The 26,199-nt window shown below is 39.3% G+C and overlaps 1 protein-coding gene across 8 annotated transcripts in view; it reads left to right on the top strand.

Moving 5' to 3' along the window:
* SNAP91 (synaptosome associated protein 91) overlaps positions 1-26,199 on the top strand; it is a 128,257-nt gene that overhangs the window by 23,135 nt on the left and 78,923 nt on the right. For all 8 annotated transcript variants that reach the window (XM_074368670.1, XM_074368675.1, XM_074368669.1 and 5 more), the window contains exons 3-7: positions 18,317-18,459; positions 19,097-19,172; positions 20,388-20,490; positions 22,214-22,307; positions 23,597-23,708. In XM_074368670.1, coding sequence (XP_074224771.1) covers positions 18,317-18,459; positions 19,097-19,172; positions 20,388-20,490; positions 22,214-22,307; positions 23,597-23,708 — 528 coding nt within the window. The remainder of the gene's footprint in view (positions 1-18,316; positions 18,460-19,096; positions 19,173-20,387; positions 20,491-22,213; positions 22,308-23,596; positions 23,709-26,199) is intronic.

Consider the following 26,199-nt stretch of genomic DNA (forward strand, 5'->3'; position numbering starts at 1 on the left):
GGGGAATGAAAGCCCAGGATGAGGTGTGGCTTCAGGAAGGAGAAGACTCATTTTTCTCCAAGGTTGAGGAGAGAAAGCAGTAGACTGTCATGTCACCAAATGGCCGGGGGCTCCGGAGGGCATCAGCAGAAATCAGGCGAGCTTTCATTACCCTGTGACTTAAAAGAATATTGTTGTGTGCCTCTTGTCCCCACTTCTGTGACTTGATGATGAGCTCTCTGTGACCCCTAGAGCTTGAAATTTAAGTTCTCTATCTCCGCTGTGTTTTGAGTCCAGGACTCCCACCACCACACCCCATTTCAGAGCACTCGGGAGGCATGGTCAACCATGACTGGTGATCTCTGGTACAAGTTCATGTGTGCAGAGTTGATCACTGATTCCTAGATAACCCTCTCATCTACCTCTCCACCCTTGCTGTCGTCTGTGATGGAGAATTGCAGCTCAAAGCACCCATCCTTCGGTTCCCTGCATTCTCTAGTCTTGTTCACCTCCAACATGTGCACTTCTTTTTCTTTCCTCATCTGTTTGTCCCTTGATGTTTTCTAACTTTTTTTTTCCTGAGCTGGCTAGCCATATTTGTCATATTGTAAAGTATAGATGAATCTTAAGCGGACTTTTGTATCTACCAAGACGTCTCGCTTGTCTTTATCTTGGGGATCTAAATAAATGGGAGAAAAGAGCTGAAGAGAAACCCAGGGAACAGACCTCTCTCTCTCTCTTTGGACTGCTGGGTCTTAGAAAAGGTGTGAGGCGGTGTATTTTTCCACAGGGTGCAGAAAGGTGGAAAACCTCATCAGGAACAGAGACCGGTCTCGGTGAAAATGAAAATGCAAGTCAATAGCACCTGAGGACTTTGAGGAAGCCGGGCAGCCGGAGTAGAATCGCTCAATAGGATTTTGTGGAAACCTCCTGTTGCTTCAGAAAGAAATTAGTAGGCTGACTTCTATGAAACTGCCGATGTTGTTAAACCATTTTGATTGACAAAATAGACATTTTGATAGTTTGACTGAATGTGTCCCTGATTCAAAATATACTTGTAAGCTTTTAAAGCACAACAGTCATAACCCTTTTGAAAGTTGGGAGCTGCCTTCCTTGATTAGGTGTGAGAGTCCCTTTCTGTAAATCTTCTTTGGTCACAATAGTAAATGCTATACATGTACATTCAGTTCTCATGGACCGTTACTCATGCTGCGTGGTCATGTACCCACAGCTGAAACTGGAGAAGATGTTGGTCACACGCTGGGACAGCTTCCCCGGGGACCGGCCCTAGCCTGACTTCAGCTCCTGAGATCTCCAGATTCTTTCTCTAGACAAGCAGTTGTTACAAAGGGGCGATTTTGCCCCAAAGGGGAAATTGAACAACGCTTGGAGGTGTATTTGTCTTGGCTGGGGGTGGGAGGCTGCTACTGTCATCTTGTGGGCAGAGGCCAGGGATGCTGTTAAACATCCTGTGATGCCCCCCACAACCAAGAATTTTCTGGCCCCAAATGTCATCAGTGAGAAGGCTACGAAACTTGTTCTAGACTGAGCCATCAGGGAACTTAAGAAAACACACACACAAATCGTAGTTCTTAGTGGTGAGCGTGAAAAATGGGTAAGGAGATGGACAGAACTTGGGAGAAGGTTTGGAGAGAATCTAAGAGAGCAAAACTGATGGCTTAAAGCCTAGACTTGTGAGACCTCTCATCTGCAGAGCACGCTCAGAGCACTAAGACCCGGACAGTTTTAAAGAAGGGCTGGCTCACACTGGGGTCTGGGCTTTGAGGAGTTGACTAACCAATTTCCCTTTCCGCTACTGCCACCTGTCATGTCGCAATTTCTGACCGTCTCTCATTTTTATCTCCATTAACTCATCAGTACACGTGGTCTCATCAGCTGCTTTTCCATGTCTCTAAAGCAAACAGAAGGCCTTTTTTCAGCTTTTCCTTTATTTACCCCCCCTTCTTCCCCTAGGAATTAAGGATATATATGAAGAAGAGGCTGAAATATTCTTATTTCACTGAAATATTTTTTCTCTTTTACTGCAGTAAAGTGATACTATGTATATATTTATATACTATATATATATATTTATATACTATATATTATGTATTAAATATATATCGTGTTAAGTGATATATATTTATGTGTTAAATAATACATAAAATAAATATGTATTAAGAACTAGAGTTGTATTCCCTGGTATTTCAGAAGGAAAATAGACTTGGGTCTCTTTTGGACATTTCCTTCTAGGAAATTCTGTAGAGGGTTGTGAAGGATAAAGACAAAGAAGGCTTTGGGTAAGGCCAAGGGGATGGGATGGTGCTGGGAGATGTTGCCACAGATGCTCACCTGGAGAAGGAGCAGGAGTGGAAGACGAGACCCAGCCCTGTACTAGCCTTGGGGTGAAAAGTGCGTGAGAATTTGGGAGAAACCCTGAGGTTAGGCTGTAGCCTCAGCAAAGGAGGAAAGTTCTACATGTCTGCAGTGGGAGTTGTCGCTTCTGGATACTGTTTATTTCTAGGAAACACAAGCTTCTCATATGTGGGTCGGGGGCTCGAAGGGAATCAGAAAACTCATGTCTAGTTTCTGTTGCTTGAACCCTAACTATGCAACCCTGTGTTTCTTTATGGCTCTAGAGCGCTCCAAGAGGTGATGCTGAATATAAAGAGCTAACTGGGGATGAAATGACTGTTCTTTTCTGAGGATGGAGTAGGAAGTGATGGGCTGTGGTTAGTGCACGAGGGACTTGAATTAGACATTTAAAAAGACGTGCAGGGTTGATCAGGGTTGGGGTATGGTAATTTACTAACATGGCAATTTTTCCCAAGAGACTCCAAAAATGCTGTTTGGGGATAACTTAAATCTAAGCCCTTTAAGCTTATTTTTAGTCCAACTCTCTGTGGAAAACAAAAACAGAAGTTAAGAGCTTCATATAAATAGGACATGAGTTCGTTTACCTGACACACTTGAAGACTAGACACAGGTAGATCATCGTGTGGCAGTAGCAGGAAATCAGAAACCCAAGGTGCACGTATCTTCTAGAATCTCCCTGGCAACGAAGTCAGCAAAGGCCATCCTTCCAGCAGTTACTGCCAGCTTAAAGAACTGGCTTGAGATTCTTTGCGGATTGCCCAGAACACCGTGATCTTCTGTTTCAGTGGTTCTGTTACAAAGGTCATCTTCTACCTCTATAAGACTACCTACTTTTTAGTGCATCCTTTTAAACTTCTGTTCGTATCCATTGTCATCTGGTTCTTAAAGCATAGAGTTCTTTTGAGAACCCCGTGATAAATTATAAGAAAACAACTGAAAGAAGATAAAATATAAAAGCAACATAGTACTATGGCTGATGGACATACGTGATTATTTCTACCTCATGAATGAAGACTCCAGGTTAAAGAAATCCAATGACTTGCTTAAAGGTTACATTGTTAATGCCAGAACTGGCTGTGTACAGATCCTTAAAGACACAAATGTAAACTTCCAATTTTTGTCCAAGGATTTCTACTACCCTAGAGTTAACTGAGGGTGCAATATTTGGTACATGGACTGCTTACCTGCCCCCCAACCCTGCAATCTGAAGCAATCATGGTCCATGCCCTGGGTCCAGGATCATGCAGGCAGTTGGGGGGGCACATGTGCCGGCTCCTTGAAGCTCTACGAGTCATGACCCCGCATTCGGGAGGCAGCATGGTCAGTGTCTCCTCTACTCCAGTTGGTCGGAAGAATCACAGTCAGTGATCTATAGTGTTTATTTTGAAAAGTTATTAGTGCCTGCATCTCAAACCAATCCATGTTTAGAACACTGCTGGGTATAGTTTCCATGATGCTTACATGACTGACATAATTTGTGGGACATCCTTTTATGTGATCCATGAATGATAGGCATACCTTTGGATGTAGCTCAAACATTGTGCAGGGCATGGGGCTCTCTGTGGATGGGAGTGAAGTCGGAGAGGAGAGTGACAAAAGAGGTGGAAGTGGGTAGAAAGAGAAACAAGAACACGCGTACAAGCGTGTGCCTCACCTACACTGCTTCTCTTTCCCTGAGGGTACGAGGGGCAGTTCATCCAGTTGCTCAGATGCTACAAGCTTATCATTCTTGATGCTTCTCTGTATCTCATGCCTCTCATCAAATCCGTCAGCTAATCTTCTTGGCTCTACCTTGGAAATACCCAGAATCCTACCTTTTGTTTTCCTGCTTCTGTCCCATTGTCACACGGATACAAATTCATTATCACCTCTCACCTGAACTATGGCAGCAGCCTCCTTTACTTGTCTCCCTAACTCCACTCCCTCTACCCAGCATGTGCCTATTGCCACTGGAGTAGTTCTCCAAAATATAAGCTGGATTGTGTTATTCCCTTGATCAAGCCCTCTAGGGATTCCCCATCGCATTTTAATGAAATACCAGATCCTTCCTGTGACCTGTAATGCCCTCATGTACTGAGTTGCCCTGTCCAGATCATTCTCCATCTGCCATGCTCTCCCTTTTCTCACTCTTCTCCAGGCACCCTGACTTTCTTGCTGTTTCTGGAGTCCATCAGGCAGGCTCTTACCTCGGGGCCTTTGCATTTGCTCTTTGTGCTGCATAGAACATTCCTTTCTCACTGCGTGTAGGTCTCTTTAAATGTCACTTCCACGGGGCAGCCTCTTCTGATCACCCTACCTGAAAGTACCCACTATTACCCTTTATCCCTTTATTTTATTTCTCATCACATCACTTAGCTTTGCCTGGCACGTGATAAGCATTCAGTAAATATTTGTTAATGAATGAATCGATTGAATTAATTAACAGAGTATGCCAAGTCCTTTTGTGATGTAGCTCGCCAGAGTGCATCTAATTATAATTGTGTTTGTGTATCCATCCCTTTTAGTGTGTATTTTACTATATATGTGGTAGAATATGTATATATGTGTGTGTATATGTGTGTGTGTACATATATATCAAGCACAGTATCTAGCACACAGCCCAGTATATTATCAAAGCATCCATTCCTCATAGTGTATCAGGCTCTGTGCTAGATAGTTTGCTTGCATTACCCCCTTGAATAAAACAGCTATCAGATCAGTGCCATTACTCTCCCTATCATAGTATTGCAGAAGTGGAGGTTAAGAGAGGCAGCTTGGCCCAATTATTAACTAATGGACGCTAATTGAACAGGATGCAGTCTGGCTCCAAAACTTTAACTGAGTGACTTGACTGTGCTATCGGTAGATGACGTCTCCTCATTTTGAATTTGCCTGAATCCTTCAGGGGAACAAATAGGATAAGAAGGAGACTTTTGTACTATATATTTCTACAAAGGACTACCAAAAATTACAAAGCATAAGTATTTTTCTCTAAGATGAACGAAGCCCCCTTAGTAGTTTAGGAATACGATTAAAATTCACGTCTAGTAATGTGAAAATGCAAATAATGTTTTTATTCAGCTGTATGGACTAGATTAAGTGAAACATTAAACATTAACATTTTCCACCTTTCTATTTAAAGAATTTGTTTGAAGAAGGCGACCTGTTGCTACATTCTGCAAATCCTATTCATCGAATGGTGGACATTTACAGACTGCTCCCCTGATATCTGTAAACTCAAAGGTGTTTATTCTTTGATTTCCTGCTCCTCCATCCTTGTCACCTACAGTCGACACCTGAGGGGCATCCTTCTTACTCTTGCTGTCACTGCCTTTACTGTCATCTACATAGCTCTCAGCACCTCCCCTTTACGCCTCTCTCCCCATTCAGCCCTCACGAGATCATTCGTTTTACATGCTCAGTCCTGCCTAGACTTGCCACAGTTCTCGCAGCACCTCTCATCAACCTCTTCTCCTTTGGGATGTCCATGGGATGCCCCAAAATATAAAGGAATATGCTCCTTCATATTTTTGTCCTGATTGTTTTCTAGTCCTGGCCCCATGCTACCCCAGAATGTCCATATGCAAAATATATACTTTATAAAATGACTTCACATCGTTAAGTCTTTCTGCGTGGGAGACAGACACACTTTCTTTCTCCTTCCCCAAATATCATCCTTTCAGTGGTTTACTCCTCTATCCTAGTCCCTGTAACCAGCTCACCCGAAACAGAACTTCTATGCACAGGGCACTTATCTCAAGGGAAGGCATTGCTGGGGTTGTTGAACACTCTGTAAAAGCACGGAAGCAATGTCATTTTGAGGAGCAGTGAGACACTCAGAGGATATTAGAGCTGGAAGACACTGTGGAGATCATAGGCCTGGTTCCTTTTGTTGTGTTTTGTGTGGGTTGTTTCACTTAAGATGCTTTTGGCTGCCTGTAACAGAACATCCTAAGAAAGGAATGAACAAGGTTATTGACCATCTGTAACAAGAAGTCTGGAGGTGGGGCAGTTCCTGGGTTTGATTAGCAGCGCAGCGACATCACCACAGAACCAGGTGCTTTCCGTGTTTCCCCTCTGCTGTCTTCAGCCTGTTGGTGAAGCCTGTACTTCTGTGTCAAGGTGACCATGATGTCACAGGCATACTCAGCTACATCCATTGAGAGAGAAGACATGTGTCCAGTCTGTTAATTATACAGCGCTGCTTACTCCAAAGGGAAAAGTTTTCCCAGGTGGTCCAGCATGTCCATGGCTGACTACAGGGGAAGCAGGGATTGTGCATTTCGAGCATTTTTAGTCTTTCTGGTGGGTCAAAGGGAAGACTCTGACGGTGCAGAAGAGAGAAGGAAATAGCTATTGGTGAGGCAACCATTAATGTCTGCTGTTAGTACTGAACTTGAGAAGAAGAATTCTTGAGTTCTGAACCATCCTGCATCATTCTCTTTTTGTATTGTCCAAATTGGAAGGATTAGTTTCTCTTTACAGATGTTTAAGCTCTCTGATGTTAACTAGCAGGAAGGAAGGGAGGGAGGAAGGGAGTGAGGATGGAATGAAAAAATATATACATTTAAAAGAACTGTAGTTAATGTATTTACATATGTATTAGTTCATGGGGCAAAAACTCTGAGATAATATGATGTATCAGGAATGCTTAAAAACTGCATATTAGTGTGTTGCTGGACTTCCATCTGTAGCATCTCATTTTCTTTTGGGGGCTCAAGTCTAGATGACGATTGTAAGATAAAAGAATGACAAGTCTTTGTTGTCTTTCCTGGCATTTAGTTTAAGGAAAATTGCTGTTTTACTGGGTTTTGACAGAATCATGTAATTGAACTAAGGGAGAGATTTTTTTTTTTAAGTACAGTTGATTTACAATATTGTGTTAGTTCCAGGTGTACAGCAAAGTGATTCAGTTATTTTTTTTCAGATTATATTCCATTTTAGTTTATTACAAGATGTTGAATATAATTCCCTGTGCTATGTAGTAAATCCTTGTTGCTTGTCTATTTTATGTATAGTAGTTTATATCTGTTAATCTCACCTCCTTATTTGTCCCTCCCTCCGCCATCTCTCTCCCCTTTGGTAACCATAAGTTTGTTTTCTGTCTATAAATCTGTTTCTGTTTTGTATATAGATTCATCTATATTCTTTTTAGATTCCAGGTATAAGTGATATAATATTTGTCTTTCTCTATCTGACTTACTTCACTAAGTGTAATGTTCTCAGGGTCCATCCATGTTGCTGCAAATGGCAATATTTCATTCTTCTTTATGGTTGAGAAATTTTCTATTGTGTGGAATGATATCTGTATCTATATCTATCTCACATCTTCTTAAGCCAGTTGACTGTTGATGGGCACTTGGTTTGTTTCCATGTCTTAGCTGTTGTAAATACCGTTGCTGTGAACATTGAGGTGCATATATCTTTTTGAATTTAGAGTTCATTTTTTCTAGATACATACCCAGGAGTGGGATTACTGGATCATACAGTTTTTTAAGTTTTCAGTTTTTTAAGAAACCTCTCTACTGTTCTCTACAGTGGTTGCACCAATTTACATTCCCACCAACAGTGTAGGAGGATTCCTTTTTCTTCATACCCTCTCCAGCATTTATTATTTGTAGACTTTTTGAAGAGGGCCATTCTGACCAGTGTGAGATGATCCCTCATTGTGGTTTTAATTTGAATTTCTCTAATAATAAAAGGTGTTGAGCATCTTTTTATGTGCCTGTTGGTCATGTGTCTTTAGAAGAGTATCTGTTTAACTCTTCTACCCATTTTTTGATTGGGTTGTTTGCTTTTTCAATATTATGTTTTATGAGCTGTTAGTATATTTTAGGTATTAACTCCTTGCCTGTTGCATTGTATACAAATATTTTCTCCCACTTTATCAATTGTCTTTTTGTTTTATTGATGGTTTCCTTTGCTGTGCAAAAGCTTTAAAGTTTGATTAGGTCCCATTATTTTTACTATTATTTCTCTTGCCTTGGGATATTGACCTAAGAAATTTTGCTACGATTTATGTCAGAATGTTTTGCCTACGTTCTCTTGTAGGAGTTTTATTGTATGGTGTCTTACATTTAGGTCTGTAAACTATTTTGAGTTTATTTTTGCATATGGTGTGAGGAAATGTTCTAATTTCATTGATTTACATTTAGCTGTCCAGCTTTTAGGGAGAGATTTTTAAATGAAATAGAAGATACCTGTCTAAATGTAGGCTGTGACAAATGCATATGTAACAATGAAATAGAAAGTCATTCTTCCTGTCTACTTTGGTGACTCAGTCATGTCCATTAGGAGTTATGGAAAGAAATAGCCTCTAATACCTATCAATTTTATCATGAAAGTGTTTTAGATTGAAGCAGGTAATGATCAGCCAGTCACGGCCATCTCATTTAATAAGTTTCTTCTATGTGCCAGGGCCTATGTTAGGTACTGGGGATCCAAAGATATAGATATGACCTCGTTTCTACCTGTTGGACCTGGAGCTCCGATGGGGCAGAGACATATGTAAGCAATTACAATTCTAGGTAATAAAACTGCAATAGAGATGTGTAAAGTAAGGATTAGCACAAATGACAGTGCTGTCCTATAAGGTAGTGAATATTATCCTCATTTCTTGGTGAGAAAACAGAGGCCCAGAGTGGTCAAATTAACTTGTCCAAAAACAGCAGAGTCAATTTGTGAGCTGGATCTCTGGCCCCAAGTCCAGTATCCTTTACATCACTCTGCATGGAAAAGAAAATCAAGCATCACTTCCATTTGAGGACAATGTCAGGAAAAACTGACGGAGGTTGTGGTATTTGAGAGTGTCCAGGGGAGATGAGATTTCAGCAGGGTGAGGATGGAGGCATTCCGGGCCCACGAGGACAGCAGGAAAGGTTCAGTACCATACTGTTGGCGCGCAGTTTGTAGCCAAGAAAAAAACATGGACGGTAGCTGAGCCTTCTAATGAAAGGCCCTGTATTTAGGGTTGAGATGTTTGTATTTAATTCAGTGGACAGCTTGGGACAGGCTGGGGGAGTGAGGAGGTGACTGCTGTAGTCAGATGGCTACACTCTAGCAGTTTTTTGCCCACAAATATGTCTAGTTGGGCTGGAGGTGAGCCAGAGAGCCGGCTGTAGAGCCGTCCAAGTGAGAGGTCACGAGGCCCATACCCTGAGCTACCTTCTCATGTGGCTCAAGTGGATGAGAGTCTCGCATAGTCGTGAAGAGGAAGCAGGCGATTGCAGATTTGAGATTAATTCAGGTTTGCTGCTATTTCCTTATTTTAGTGAACAATTATTTACAACTCCTTAAATTTGTTTTCCCTTTGACATCTATTTCCTTTATTCTCTTGATGATGCTATCTTGCCTCAGAGAGATTTTTCTAAGACATTTTTTAATTGCTTAAAACTACCGAAAAGAGAGAGAGATACTTGTATTTACCCTCCTGCCTGAAGCAGCTCAGAAGCTGGACATAGCACATGGAATAACTGGTTTCAGGATGTTGGACATTCAACAGTAAAGGACAGTGATCCCTGAGAGATGGAAAGTGGATGAGGTTAGCTCTTGGACTGTCCCAGTCCACTGTCCTGAGAGGGTCCTGTGCTGTAGCACTGGGTGCAGAACCCCAGCTGGATCCTAGTGGTCTCCTGAATGGTCGAGATGGAGCAGGTTCTTTGAGAACATCTATGCAGTTCAAATGCCTTTACCCAGACTGAGCAGAAAAGAGGAAAGGAGATGTAAATGACCAGTATCAGATAATTAAGAGAGGGGATGACATCACTACTGATTCTGTAGATGTTAAAAGGACCATAAGGGAATACTGCTGATGACTTGAGGCCAATAAATTCAGCAACTTATATGAAAATGACAAATTTGTTAAAAGGCACAAACGACCAAGCCTCATTCAAAAATAAAATTAAATCCTGAGTAACCCTGTATCTATTAAAGAAATTGAGTTTATGGTTATAAACCTTCTAACAAAGAAAACTATAGGCCAAAATGACTAAATTGGTGAATTCTTTCAAAACTTTATTTATAAAAGAACCTCAAACTTTCTGGAAGAATACATGAACTCTTCCAGAAAATTGAAAATGAGAGAACATCTCTCTACTTATTTTGTGGGGTCATCATTACTCTGATCCCAAAACCAAAGATGTTACAAGAAAAGAAAAACTATAGACCAATATCCCACATGAACACAGATGTAAAAATTCTTACATTTTAGCAAATCAAATCCAACAACATTTAGACAAAATATCATGACCAAAGAGGTTTATCCCAGGAATGCAGAGTTGGTTTAGTACTTGAAAATAAGCCAGTGTAATTTCAGTCAATAACAGACTGAAAAAGAAAAGCCATATGATCACTGTTTGACAAAATCCAGTATTCATTCATGAGAAAAACAGTCAGCAAACTAAGAAGGGAATTTTCTTAACCTGATATGGGACATCTCTGAAAAATCTACAACTAACATGATACTTACTAGCGAAAGACTGAATGCTTTCCCTCTAAAACCAGGGAAAAGGACAGGGATGTCTACCACTTCTACTCAAATTACACTGGAGATTCTAGCCATTATCATTAAGTTAAAAAAATTTTTTTTTAATTTTTAAAAAAATCAAGTAAGAAGGAAAGGGTATTGAAATTGGAAAGAAGTAAAAACTGACTTATCACAGATCACATGATCATATATGCAGAAAATGTGATAGAATCTACCAAAAAGAACTGGAAAGTGACTTCAGCAAACTTGTAAGATACAAAGTCAGTATACAAAATAAGTTGTATTTCTCAATACGGCAATGAGCAATTAAAAATTGAAATGGAAAATAAACAAGATCATTTGCCATATCATCAAAAAATATGAAATACTTCAGAATGCATCTGACAGAATATGTGTGAGACTTATATACTGAAAGCTGCAAAGCATTGCTGTGAGAAATTAAAGCAGATCTAAGTAAACTGAGAGACAGACCATGCATATGGACTGTAAGTTGCCAGTTCACCTCCAATTGATCTGTAGATTCAACATAATCCCAATTAAAATCTCAGGAGACGTTTTTGTTTAAATTGATCAGCTCCATCTAAAAATTATATGGAAATAAAAGGATCTAAAGAGCTAAAAACAACTTTGAAAAAAGAACAAAATTGGAAGATTAACTTTACCTGATTTCAATAACTACCATAAATTTATAGTAGATGAGATAGGGTGATATTATTGTAAATATGAACAAATAGATCAATAGAACAGATTGAAAGAATAACTTAATAGACTCAAAGATAAGTGGTCAAGTTGATTTTTTTTCCAAGTTGGTTTTTTAACAAAGATGCAAAAGCAGTTCAGTGGAGAAAGAATAGTTCTTTCAACAAATGGTGCTGGAAAAATTTGATATCGATCCATTAAAAAAAATGACCATATATCCATTACTCATACCACTTATAAAAACTAGCAATGTATTATAGACCTAAATGTACAATCCTAAAACTGTAAAACTTCTAGAAGAAACATAGGAGGAAATAATTGTGACCTTTCCTTAAGCAAAGATTTATTAGATATGACACCAAAAGCATAAACCATGAAAGACAAACTTGATAAATAGGGCTTCACCATAATTTCTGTTCTATGAAAGACACTGTTAAGGGAATGAAAAAGCCGTAGACTGGGGAAATATTTACAAATCATGTATCTGATAGAGGACTATATCCAGAATAACTCCATAATGAGAAAACAATCTAATAAGATGGGCAAAGAATATCCACCAATGGCAAGTAAACTAATGAAAAGCACATGAAAAACACTTTCAACGTCCTTAGTCGTCAGGGAACTGCAAAGAAAAACCACCGTGAGATACCACACTGTGCCTGTTAATGGTAAAAAAATGAATACACTGAAACACTTATATACTGGTGGTTGGAATGTAACATGATACAATCATTTTGGAAGTAGTTGGCAGTTTCTTAAGTATTTGCTCCCAAATGGCTTACACATTCTACCCCTGGGCAGTTACCCAAGGGAAAGTAAAGCATGTGTCCATACAAATACTTGTATGCAAATGTTTATAGTAGCTATATTTGTAACCAAAAACTGGATGTCCATCAACAGGTGAATGGATGAACAGTTTTGGCATGTCTATAAAACAGAACACACTTCAGCTATAAAAAGGAATGAACTATTTTTAATTAATTTATTTTTTATTGAAGTAGTCAGTTTACAATGTTGTGTTAATTTCTGCTGTACCACATAGAGATTCAGTTATACATGTATATTCATTTTCATTATAGGCCAGTACAAGGTATTGCATATAATGCCCTGTACTACAGCAGGACCTTGTTGTTTATCTATTTTTTATATAGTAATTAGGATCTGCAAATCGTGAACTCCCAGTTTATTCCTCCATGCCCTCCCCTCTCCCCTCTGGTAACCATAAGTTTATTTTCTATGTCAGTGTGTCTGTTTCTGTTTTGGAAATGAGTTCATTTAACTATTGATACAGTCAACAGCGTGAATGAGTCTCAGAATAATTAGGCTGAGCGAAAGAAGTCAGACTTCCCCCTACCCCTGCCGAAAGAGAAAACTATGATTTTCTTTACAGAAAATTTAGAAAATACAAACTAATGTATATTTACTGAAAATAAATTGGTGGTTGCTAAGGGACAGTGGGGGAGGAGGATGGGGTGGATGTTGGAAGGCAGATTTATAAAAGGGATTGAAGAAGCCTTCGGGGTGATGGATATGTTCATTATCTTGATTTTGGTCGTAGTTTTACGTTTGTCAAAACTTATCAAAGAGTATGCTTTAAATACATGCAGTTTTTTGTATTCAGTTATACTTCAGTGAAACTATTTTTTAAACTGCCAGAACGATACCAGAACTGTCTTCCTAAGTTCAGCTGAGACTTTGAATTCTAAGGAATTTAAGTATGATAGAGATTCAGCATTTAGAGTCCCACAATTTTCAAGAATATTTTTCCACATGTTTATGTCTTTGTTTTGTTTAATTTTTTGAAATTCTTTACATAGAAACCCTTTATTTCATGAAGAGGTAGAGCAGTATAAACTCACATAAACTACTGGTGAGAATTTAGATGGGTGCAATCACCATGTAAAGACATTTCATGATGTAAAATATGTGCTTACTGTACAACCTAGCAATTCTCTTCCCAGGTATACACCAAGAATAGCAGCTTTCAGATTGCTTGTCTCAGGACTCCTTTGTATTCTTAAATTATTGAGGAATTCAAAGAGCTTTTGTTTATGTGAGTTATATCTTTAGATATTTCCTGGTATTAGAAATCAAACTGAGAAAGTTTAGAAATATTTTTCATTTTAAAATAACTATAATAAACATACTGACATGTTAACACAAATAATACTTTTGGGGAGAATAATTGTTTTCCAAAACAAAAAAAAGTGAGAAAAAGGTATTGTATATTTTTACAAATCTCTTTACTATCTTGCTCAATATAAGATGGATGCTTATATCTGTTTCTATATTCAGTCTTTTGGAATATACTGTTTTAACTGAAGTGTATGAGGAAAATTTGGCCTCGCAACGACAATTTGAAAAGGGAGAGCCTCTTCAGATAATTGTGGATATTTTTTGATACTACATCCTAACTCTCTAAGTGATAGTTTCTTAAATTTCAATTCCAATGTTGAATGTGAAACCAAATCAGTGAACTTTTTGTCCTCTGTTGCATTAAAACCCATTGGCATTTGTTGATCTGTACTTTGAATGTATTGAACGCATTATTTTATAACATTATTCACCAGTCATTTGGAAAATATTGGCTGAGTTATTCACATCTTCCAAATGTTGACACATTTCATTATATATTATCAACAAATGATACTCACTAATATTACCAACAGTCTTTATCAGAAAAATCTCAAAGACCTGGAAGCTGCCAAGCTTACCATGGCAGACATAAGTCTTCTAAAATTCTAATTTTTACTTGAAACCAGATTGAATTTTATCAGTGGCAACCAATACTGCTATTCATTTTCTTTGAAGTGACAGTCTTGCTTTCTTTATTTTTGAGAAAACAACTATTGAATACTATGTCTGACTCATTGATGGTTTGAAATCTGTCGATCATTCTTTCAAGTAAAAATGGTAGTCTGTGAAAAAAGTGATTAGTTCTGCTCACAATTCAAGCACACAGTTGCTTTTCCTTGAGATAGGCATTGTTCTTTGTTAGGCATAAGAAGTGCTTTATGCATACTTCCCATTTAGGGACAGAACAGAGTCAGCAAATATTTTCCATAAAGGATCAAAGAGTAAATATGTTAGGTGCTGTGGACCACTGAATTGAGTTTGAGTTGAGTGTTGTAACCAGTCAGCTACATCACTGCATTGTGCAAGCAGCCTTAGACAATATGGAAACAAATGGGCATGACTGTGTTCCAATAAAATTTTATTTACAAAAACAAGAAGCAGACCACATTTGCCTGGCAAGCTGTAGTTTGCCAGCCCTGACATAAAAGTTTTAAAAAGATGAGAATACTAAGGTTAAGACTTGATAAAATTAATAACTCACTACATCGTCAAAGACATGCTTCCCAGTCATGCTGTCATCATTCTTCCACCTCCACTAAAGAGCACCTGCTCTTACCTCTCTCCTTTGTGTGCCCTCCTCTCTGAGGCTAACCCCAACACTGAGCTCCAGATTCTAGAGCTTATCCTGCCTTGAGAACTTCTGTAAATTATCTCTGCTCTCTTTTCAAACTCACCTTTTTGGCTTTTCCTTCTTGGTCTCAGATGTGCTTAAGTGTCTCCTATCTTTAAACCATTAAAGTCTTCCTAGTACACATTTCTTTTTTGGAGGGATGGGGGAGAGGAGTGGTAATTAGGTTTACTTACCTAGTTTTGGAGGAGGTACTGGGAATTGGACGCAGAACCTCGTGCATGCTAGGCGCACACTCTACCACTGAGCTATACCCTTGACCCTCCCCCCCGACACACACCCAGTCTGTGTTTGGGCTTTGCCTCCTTTACAAGGCAGCAGCCTCCTACTTGTATGTTCTGTTCTTAGGGTTCTGTTTGCTGGGAATTTATGTGGTATTTGATCCCAGTGACCACTGATTGCTTCTTGAAATTTTTGGAAGCTCTCTTCTTCGTTGGTTCCACAGTTTCACTTTCTAGGCTTCTCTTTACCATTCTGACTTTTCTTGCTCTCAGTTTTCCTCCATTCATCCCTTAAATGTTGATCTTTCTTGGTTTTGATTCTTATTTTCTTATGTATAATATATCATTTTTACCGTTCTTTGTATATGTAGGTTGCCTTGTCTACTTGCATGATTTCAGCTCCCATATCATTGCTGATGACTCCCAGATTTGTATCCAGGCCAAGTGTTTCCCCTGACCTCTAGAACACACTTCCAGTCCCCTGTCAGACATCTCAGCTTAGAGCTCCAACAGCTACTTCCTGTGTATCATGTCCAAAATAGTGTGTGTCTCCTTTGAAATCAACTTGCCTCCTATTTAAGTAAAAAGCATTAACACTGGGCCCCAACTAGAACTCTGGAATTAGTTAAGTTTCCTTTCCCCCTCACCTCTAACATCTATGTGCTCACCTGCAAATCCCCGTCAACCATACGTCCTCAATGTCTTCCTGCTGCGTGTAGTATCTCCTGTGCCTCCCCTGCCGTTTCGTTAGTTCAGGTTCATCTCTCTGGCGCTCAGCTGGGCTTTCGAACTTCCCCTTGTCCTGTCTTCTAACGTATCTTTCCACACAGAGGTGATTATTCCCGATTTGGCGCCTCTTCTTACTTGCAGGTGTCACTGAGTAATGTGATTGACTGTAAAAGCCAAATCTTATTGATACTTTTCTGCTAAAAGACCTCCAGGGCTTCCCTTGGTCCATAGGGTGAAGCCCAGACTCTTTAATGCCACATGTGAGATCCTCACTGGCCAGTCCCCGGGTCTTTAGTTAAGTTCCCCTCTTCCATCTGCCCACACACACCCAGCCCCCAGAGCACCACAGTTCTCTAAGGACACGTCACCTCTTAACAGCTCCACCCTTTGCAGATTTGCCAAAAATGTCTCCACTCCCCTCCCGTGTCATCGCTGACTTTAGGGTCCCACTCAACCCCTTCCTCCCCATGGAGTCTTTCCTAATACCCCACCATATTCTCATAATGTCATGCATCTATAACAGTATTTACAAACATCTATATTGGGTGCCTACTTTGTTCAGACCGTTGATGTTCTTTACAATAACCCTGAAAGGTAGTAATTATTACCCCCATTTTACAGATGAGAGCCTGAGTCGAACTTGTATTAAGCAACTTGCCTGGAATTACGCATCTAGACAGTCTAAGCTGGGCTCTGGACATGGGCTCTTTCTGCTCTATCATCTACCTCTCTTTACTCTTCTAGGGATTTCCTTATTATCTGGACATGTATTCATCTCCTTTGACCAGCAGTATGTTTCCATATCACCAGTTCAGTAGCTAAAGGAATAGAAGAATTCATGACTGACACAGAGTTTCAAGTATAAAGCAGTCCCATGATACAGTCTCAGGAAACAATGTTATAGCATAGTGATTTTTCTTTTAAAAGAGCTGTTCATTTATATTTTGGGTCAAACATTTTGGGTTTTGTACATTTTGCTCCACACATGTTTACTGGGCACAGCGTTCTCTGAAATCCTGCACAGGAAACAGATATTGGTATGACAGTTTCCATCCTCAGGGAGCGCTGGTGCAGTAGGAACTTGTGACAGATACACATCTAATGCTGAACAGCCAGCAGGAATAAATAGCCTTAGGTTTTTAAGCAGAGGAAGGTCACATAGTACTGCATGCAAATGGGACCAGGAAAGATTTCCTAAGAGATGAGTAGAATTCCAATAAAGGAAAATCTTGAGGGAGGGCTCTTCAGGGGGATAGAATGTTCAAAATAAATGTAAAGTAAGAAAGAAGCCTGGTTTGGTCCATTTATAATTCAGATCAATTACTGATAAACTCTTTAGTCTTAGAGTTAAGAGCCATTTCAGTGATGGAGTATCAATTTCTTAAAACCAATTTATTATAAAATAAAGAAATGCATAAAACAGGTGTTTTATGTATTTTATGTATATAGCTTAATGAGTACTGAGTATGGATTTTAAGTAAGGAACAGGATGGGCTTGTCTTTGTATTTGTTGCCTGGGATTTCCTAGGCACTGAGTATCCCATGCAGGTCTCTGCAGAGTGGATGCAGCCTGTAGGAGAAGTCCTGAAGTTCTGCTGTCCTGAGGAGGTCACCTTGTGCTGTGGGAAGTGCCTTTCTTAAGTCCACACTGCCCCAGGGTGGCTTTAGCTTCTGTTCATTAGGACATGATCTTTGGCTACCTCAGCTAACTTTTTGACAGTACTCATTTTTTTCTGAATTCTGGGCAGCCCCTCTTGGAACCTATATACATTTTTTTCGTGAGGTATACTTGGAATCATAGCTAATATGTAGATGTGGACAGTGAATATATTGGAAAGATTTACTCTCTTATAAACTCAGGTCAGATCATAGTGATATAATGCATTCATGATGTTCTGTGAAAGCTTAGACGGGCACCATGGAATCTTTCCTCTTTTACTCTTTGTTCTCATTCTGCCACTTACAAGACAAGTGTATTTATTAGCACTCATCAAAACTAAAATACAAGTGAAGTATGCTTTTAGGTAGAGTGTTTAAGAAAATACATTTATGTTACTGCTGTCCAGTGGTGTATAGAATAAGTGTGTGTGTGTTTGAGACATTGTGTGAGGAGTGATAACCCAAAAAGTAACACGAAGCTTAGCTTTCCTGGGGTTTAGAATTTTTAAAAAGTGACATCAATACCAGAAAACGGTGGAAATTTAGAAGAGGATACAGAAGAGAATTCAATAGAAAAAAATAAGCTCCAGAAAAAATAAATACTTCAGGTGAATGTATTTAGGTGTAGGTTTAAATGTTTAAAATTTGAGGTGAATTTTTTTTGCAGTGATTAGTATCATTGACCAAAACCTTCTATTCTCGTAGATTTGATCCAGGCCACCAATGAGACCAACGTTAATATTCCGCAGATGGCAGACACGCTCTTTGAGCGGGCGACCAATAGTAGCTGGGTGGTTGTATTTAAAGCGTTAGTCACGACACATCATCTAATGGTGCATGGAAATGAGGTAAACCATGTGAACTTAACTTTGCCTTTTTTGGTCAGGGATGGAGGCTTTTATAGAGAAGATGGTGCTAACTGAAGGCCCTTTGGGCTTTCATTAATTAGGAGAAAAATAAGAGGAAATGTATGGTTCAAAATCATCTGGAGTACAATTTTGATTTTCTCTTTACCTATTTTTCAAAAAAAAAGTGTTGTCAGACATTGTCTTAGCAATATTGAAGTATTAGCTATGTATATGCCATATTTAATGGACAAAGATGATGGGACAAAGGAACAACAAAATTATCTTTCCTGTAGGAAATATTCCTTTGTGCCTCTAAGTGACAATTGCTTTCATAAAAATGTTTAATTTTGGAGAATACTGACAGACTAAAACTTAGCCACTTTATTTAGGATACCTACTAAATCCTATTAAACTGCAATGTTTCTGTTATATGCAGAAATGAAAGAGCATATGATTTAATTCTAATTCATGAGTATGAGTCAGTCTTTATTCACCCTCAGAGAAAGCCCGCAGACCAGGAAACTTCTTTCCAAGTTAAAAAGATCACAATGAGAATTTATATTTTAAAAAATTCCCTTTAGTATCAGAAATCGTTTAATGATTTGAGAATTTGATAATTCTAATTTTTGTTTTTCAGAGATTTATTCAGTATTTGGCTTCTAGAAATACACTATTCAATCTCAGCAATTTTTTGGACAAAAGTGGATCCCATGGTGAGAATATTGTGTTTTGACATTTTTTTGCTAATGCTTTTTTATAAACATTTTTTTATTGAGTTATAGTCATTTTACAATGTTGTGTCAAATTCCAGTGTAGAGCACAATTTTTCGGTTATACATGAACGTACATATATATTCATTATCACATTTTTTTTTGCTGTGAGCTACCACAAGATCTTGTATGTATTTCCCTGTGCTATACAGTATAATCTTGTTTGTCTATTCTACATATGCCTGTCAGTATCTACGGATTTTGAACTCCTAGTCTGTCCCTTCCCACCCTCCTCCCCCTTGGCAACCACAAGTTTGTATTCTATGTCTATGAGTCTGTTTCTGTTTTGTATTTATGTTCTTTTTTTTTAATTTTTAGATTCCACATATGAGTGATCTCATATAGTTACTTTATAGTGGCTTTCAAATATTTAGTTTTTAGACAATTTAGCATGTGAATTATGTATCTTTTTTTTTATTGAAGTATAGTCAGTTTATAATGTGTTTATCTGGTGTACAGCATAGTGATTCATTTATATATATATATTCCTTTTCATATTCTTTTTCATTATAGGCCATTACAAGGTATTCAGTATAGTTCCCTTTGCTCTATAGTGGGATCTTGCTGTTTATCTATTTTATATATACTAGTTAGTATCTACAAATCTGTTTTTATTGTTTTGTCTTTTTCAATGTTTACCTTTAAAAGTAACAGTGAGTATTCTAGGCCCTCAATTGTTTGTTTATGAAGATGTAAGAAAGCAATGAAATGAAAAATACTTTCCCAATTTAAAAAATCCAGTTTTTAATGTTTTTTGTAAATTAATAGAATTTGAACTGCAATCATTTGTCCGTTCGTCATATTTACTGGTTGCCCATTGTGCGTAAGGCAAGCACACCAAGCAGGTGGATCGTTCTCAGACAACTACACGTATTAAGTCTAAAACAGGTGCTTATTTGAAACAGTGAACAAAAATGCAAGGAAAAATCAGAAGAGGAATCTGTACAAGGATAGTAGCGTAACGAAATTGAATAGTTTCAGAATGTCTCATGCCTAAAATATTTTTCCCTGAACTAGGACTTAACTGAGGCCTGTCTGATACACTTGCTGACCTCATTTTAGAATTGTTTACATTTAAGGAACTTAAAAAACTGGTACTAAGCAAAGCCCAGTTGAAGGTATTTTATTAATTTTATTTCCTCTGCCCCTTCCTCCAGGTTATGATATGTCTACTTTCATAAGGCGCTATAGCAGATATTTGAATGAAAAGGCTTTCTCTTACAGACAGATGGCATTTGATTTTGCCAGAGTGAAGAAAGGGTATGTTTTCTTCTTTCTCATACTTCCCTGAGCAGAGTAAGTCTTTGAGGCATACTTGATTTATCTTAACTAAGTTAAATGCCAACTAATTTCAGTCATGAAGGCCTGGCTTATAATCACCTGAAAAAAGAAACTCAGTATTACAGAGGTTAGTCTTGAGGTTGCAATATGTGTTCCTTTGTTTATATTTTCATGCAGAAAATTGATTTCTGCTCACAGTTGACGTGCTATACCATTTTATTTGCTAAAATCAATTCAGAGTTCTTGAACACCTTTACACCTTTAAATAATTTTAAATGGAGAGAATTTAAACAAGGTTCATTTAAAAGTACAGGGGGAGTTTGGGCTGTAGTTGACGATAGTTACTTCAATGTGGCTTTTTAAAAACTTCACGTGTTTTGATTGGGGTGAAACTGAACTTGGTGAAGTATATGGTGAAGATCTGTAATACTGTCCTATTGTTATACACACACATGTGTGCACATGCACACACACCATAATTAAACTAATTATTAATACTAACCATTGATTAAGAAAATCTCATTGAAATAGAAACACTTGCATTTTAGTTCATAATTACCATTTATTTCCCTCTAAATTTAATAGTTTGAATTTAAGCAGAAGTGTTCAACCATAAATTTGTGCAAATCTTGAATCTGCTTCTAACTTGAAATAAGGGCAACATATTGTAGAAGGTTTAATATTATAGCCTCAAGAATTCACACAAAAAGATATAACTCTTGTTTCTAATAGTTGACCTAACCTTAGCTTTGAACTGCTTCTTTTTTTTAACCATGGTGCTGAGAAAGATAAACTCACCTATTCAAAGTATATTGGCTTCTCATGGGTGAACATTTGATAAAATGAAGGTTTTGACTTCATGGCCATCTCATTTGAGATGGTTCTAGTTCATATGCCTTGCTCTGACTTCTTACATGCCCTGGGCAACCAGGCCTGATATTCTCGGCTGGATTGTGACCTCACCACAGTAGGTCCACTTCTGCCCCCGTTTGGGTACATAAGGGCACTTCAGGGTGCTTTCCCTACTGTGGAAGTGGGAGGGGCCCTGATAGCTGTCTTTATCAGCCCATTCCCACCGCCTGGGCGTTTTCCTCAGCTGTTTCAGTACTGCCGCTCCTTGACCATCACTGGGTACGGGGCTCCCTCAGAGGCCTGGCAGTTGGTAGAGCGTTCAGTGCCCCCTGTGCTGCCCCCTTCAGCACTGACCTCCAGTCGCATTCTCTGCAGCTGGTGAAATTCAGCTCTGTTTGGCCAAACTGCGTATCAGAATGCATTTTTCTTCACTTGATGGGTAAATTGTATAAATTTTGTTCCTAGTCCTATAGGTTTTGGAGACTTCTAAGACACATTTTCTCTCTCTTTCTCAAAAGCAAAGAAACTGGGGTTTAGGAAACCTAGACTTTTAATACTAGTATTTCTGTTACAGATGTAGAAAAATCCACTTATAAATTCAGCTGACCTCCTTTATCCAGACCACATAGCTTTCCTTCCTGAGGGCAGTGCATAGAGAGCCTTGCCTGTGTGGTTGAGGAGAGACAGTGGGTGAGGGAGGGGAACCAACCACAACCTCTTCACATCTCGAAATCACCGCATGAGATTAACATGGAAATGGGGGGGTGCAGCTCAGAACAATGCACGTGGTCTCGAATTTTCCACATACAAGTAAATTTTACCTTTTTCTTTTTTTTTTTTTTAATCGTAGGGCTGATGGTGTAATGAGGACCATGGCTCCTGAAAAGCTACTAAAGAGTATGCCCATACTACAGGGACAAATTGATGCACTGCTGGAATTTGATGTATGTATCTCACCATAAACTGTTTCTTACACAATCAATATTGCCTTTTATTCAAGGGTGGGCTACAGATAAAGCATTTTCTCAGGAAGCAGGTTTAGCTCTCCCTCATTGAGATAAATTAGATGAGCACTTACTTTAGGCTGTTAGCACAATAAAGGTGGTTTTGGTTGTCCAGATGGTCAGAGCCGTTTACCAGGTGTTTACTTAAGTCATGGAAAACATGAGTGGTGCATTCTTGTCTTTTTCCCCATGTTCAAAGCAGGATTGCGGCCTCCTGTTGTGTTTGACAGGGTGAAGTAGCTGCAGAAAGTACATTCAGGCAGCTGAATAACCCAGCCTGCTGTTAGAAGTCATTTTATAGAGACTGCTTAAATAGCACCATCCACCAAAGAGAATAATTTTTGTGGTGATGTGGTCCTTCTTCCTGGCAATACCAACATGGCTTGTTTCTTAAAATCTTACCTATATCTTAACTGTGGTGGTAGATACACTAAGTTACACGTGTAGTAAGATTATATAGAATCAAACACACACACACACACAACAAGTAAACCTGGGAAACCAGGGTAAGATCAGTGGATTGTATCAATATCAGTTTCCTGGTTTTGACAGATTTTACAGTAAAGACTTCACTAGGTGTATATGGAATTCTCTTAACTTTTTTTCTTTCTATTCATTCATTTTTCTTTGCTTTCCTTACCATTAAGAATGGTACTATCTTAATTAAAGGAGAAAAGTCACAAAAGGAAAAAGAGCAGAGCTTGGGGAGTTGTGAGCAAGGATTGGGGGATGGAGAGAAATTATGCTTTGTGTTGGCGATTGGAGTATTTGGTGGGTAAATGCACGCTCTGAGTCTCAGGAGTTATTTTAGGGGTAGCTGGCTCGGGTCTCTGTCCCCTACTCTGTGCTTCCTCTGAGTCCCTGGAGCCTCCACCCCTCTATAGAGAATGTTACATCAGGGAAGGAAGAATGCAATATGACATAGTAAAAGCAACAAGAGTCCAGGTGTCCAAAAGTTGGATTTCATTGATCTGTGGATCACTGATCACATAAACTGTGTATATGTCTTATTAGAGTTAATAGGACTAACTCCCATTGACTTAAACTGATGCAAAAAAAAAATGGGCAGTCCATCTTTTGACATTGGTAGGGTTCCTAAAAGAGTTATACAACGTTTGTTGAATATGAGTGAATTTCTTGGTAATCATTTGAGACATCTTAATGTGCTCTGAGAAAAATTGTCATTTGATGATATGCCATTAACATATGAAATTTTCATCTTTTTCTAGGTACATCCAAATGAACTAACAAATGGTGTCATAAATGCTGCATTTATGCTTCTTTTCAAGGACCTTATCAAACTTTTTGCTTGCTACAACGATGGAGTTATTAACTTACTTGGTAGGTAATTTACTGACTGGTGTCTGTGAGTCGAGTCTGTATCAGAATGCAAAGATTTGGACACTGCAGACTTCATAAAAATCTACATACATGACTCATTCAGGTCACGTTTCTGCGTGAATTCTTCTGTCCAGATTTGATGCAGGGAATGGAAAGCCCGCCATATGTTTTAAGCAGAAAGGGGTTTCAGACAGAGATTTTGGTGCTCACAGAATTTTGGAGTGCCTGAAGGAGCAAGTTGTAGGCTCTGCCTCTTGGAATGAGTCCCGTAAGGATAAATAACTCTTCCGCTGTGCTTTCACCTACCTCTGATACCACCCCTGCAGCTGCTCATATCTTGATGGAGTTCCGTATGTCTCACCATCTTTCTTTCCCATAAAGTGAACATCAGATAGAGAGACACACTTCAAGTTTGGCCTACAAGAAAAAAATTTCTTCCTGCTGACAAGGTCACCCCTTTCTGGGACATGATGATTCAGCAGACCACTTCCAGCTGCTTCCAGTATGAGAAAACATCTCTAAACCCAGCCTGAATTCTTTTGTCCCTCTGTCAGCTGGTCAGAGGGAACTCCTCAGAGACCTCAAGTCATGCCTGAACACCCACGTAGGTTGTAGAAGATGTAAGTGCCCTGGGAACACGAGCCATCTCTCCACACGGCCTACATGGGTGTTCAGGAGCTGCTTGAGATCCGTCTCATCTATTACCACCTCCATGTGATGATGGAGAATATTCTCGCACTTGTCCACTCTATGGTTTGGTGTATTAGAGATCGCCTGATACTCCATGGTCAGAACCTCAGTCTCTCGGAGCAACCCAAGAGCAGTTTTTTCCAAAGGAGATGAGTTACTGTCTGAAAGAGACTTGGCCCCTGTCCAAAGTGCCAGAGGCTTCTGTTGTATTTTCCAATTGGAGTGTATTGGAGCCATCCTGCAGTGTTTGGATCTGCCGCAGACACTTGGAGGACCTTTAGATCTGTAGGAACAAAGGCCCACGCGGCTCTGGTTTGGAACAGTTGCAGTGTCTTCCTTGATCTAGGCCCTGCTTATATCTGCCACCATCCCAGATACTCTGTTTAGACAGCACATATGCATGTTGTATATATTACCGCCAAAACCAGAGAAGCCCAGCAAAACTTTTGCCTGCATTTAGTGAGAGGGGGTGCAAGGTGAAGCAATGTGTCTTCCATATGGAGGGGGCCTTTGGACCCTCAGAAACTTCACTGGGGTAGCAGGTCCCTGAACTTTAATAGATTCTGTCTCCTACCCTTTGACATGCATGTGACTTATTAAGACACCTAGCATACCTGAAATTCTTGCCCTCTAGGTACAAGCATCCTGATGTCACCAAATGATACCCAGTAGCATTAAGACAGCCAGAGAAGTTGATATCCTTGAAATAAGATAATAAGTGTGTCCCAGCATCCCTGCCAGATGAAAGCAAACTGCTTCTGACAGGCTCTGTTTATGGGGGTAGATATAAAAGCATTTCCTAGTTTAATAGATGCCTGTCAGGTGTCAGGAGCTGTGCTGATTTTATGCTGGAAAGGAAGACACATCTGGGTCTCTGCCAGTAGGAGTCAAACTCACCTGGTTGAGTTTATAGTAACCCACTGTTAGTCTCTAAAATCCGTTCATCTTTTGCATGAACCAGATACGCAAGTTAACTGGGAATACAATGGAATTGCTACCCTGTACCTTTGCAGAGATCAAGAAACCAGTGTGGGGATTCTGCTAGTTTTAAAGTATTTCTATTTCAACTATATATTCAGGAAACTGGGAAGATGGACCACTGATTGTTTTGTGTACCCACTGGATCTAATTTTTTAAATCTCCTAATCCCCAGACAGCCTCCACTCAAATTGGTGGAAGACATAGTGAGATTTTGGATCCCTGGAGAATAGCATCCGCTTAGAGTCCATGTCCCTGAAAACCCTGGGTGTATCTCTTTCCCCTGTGCATAGTCACTCTGGTAAAGGTCCTTTTGCAGAAGAGTAGGAATAAATGCTTTTGGCTGTGTTTGAAGGCTCTTGTTCAAGAATATCTGACGGGCTTATTAAAATTCAGGTTGCTGGACACTAACCCAGAGTTTCTAATTCAGTAGGTCTGGGGTAGAGCCTGAAAATCTGCATTCCTAATGAGGGCCTGAGTGCGCTGGCTGCCGGTGTTGGGGGGCTTCAGTTTGGCTCAGTGTTAGAGCTACTTCCAGATGCCCAGGCCAGCATTTTGAACCTGTGCTTTTGGGCATGTTCACGCAAATCGATACATTTTCAATGACATCACAAAATATAACGTAATACTCCTCTCCTGCTCAGAAACCTTAGAATTTATTCAGATCCTCTAGGTTTTTTTCCATTAGGATTTGCCAGATTCAAGAGGAGAAAAATACAAGACACCTGGTTCAATTTGCGTGCAGATCAACATGAATAACTTTTTTAGTATTAATAAGTCCCCTGGAATATTTGGGACATACTGATGCTAAAAATTGTTACCT

The sequence above is a fragment of the Camelus bactrianus genome, chromosome 8 (genome assembly GCF_048773025.1).
Source record: "Camelus bactrianus isolate YW-2024 breed Bactrian camel chromosome 8, ASM4877302v1, whole genome shotgun sequence".
NCBI lineage: Eukaryota > Metazoa > Chordata > Mammalia > Artiodactyla > Camelidae > Camelus > Camelus bactrianus.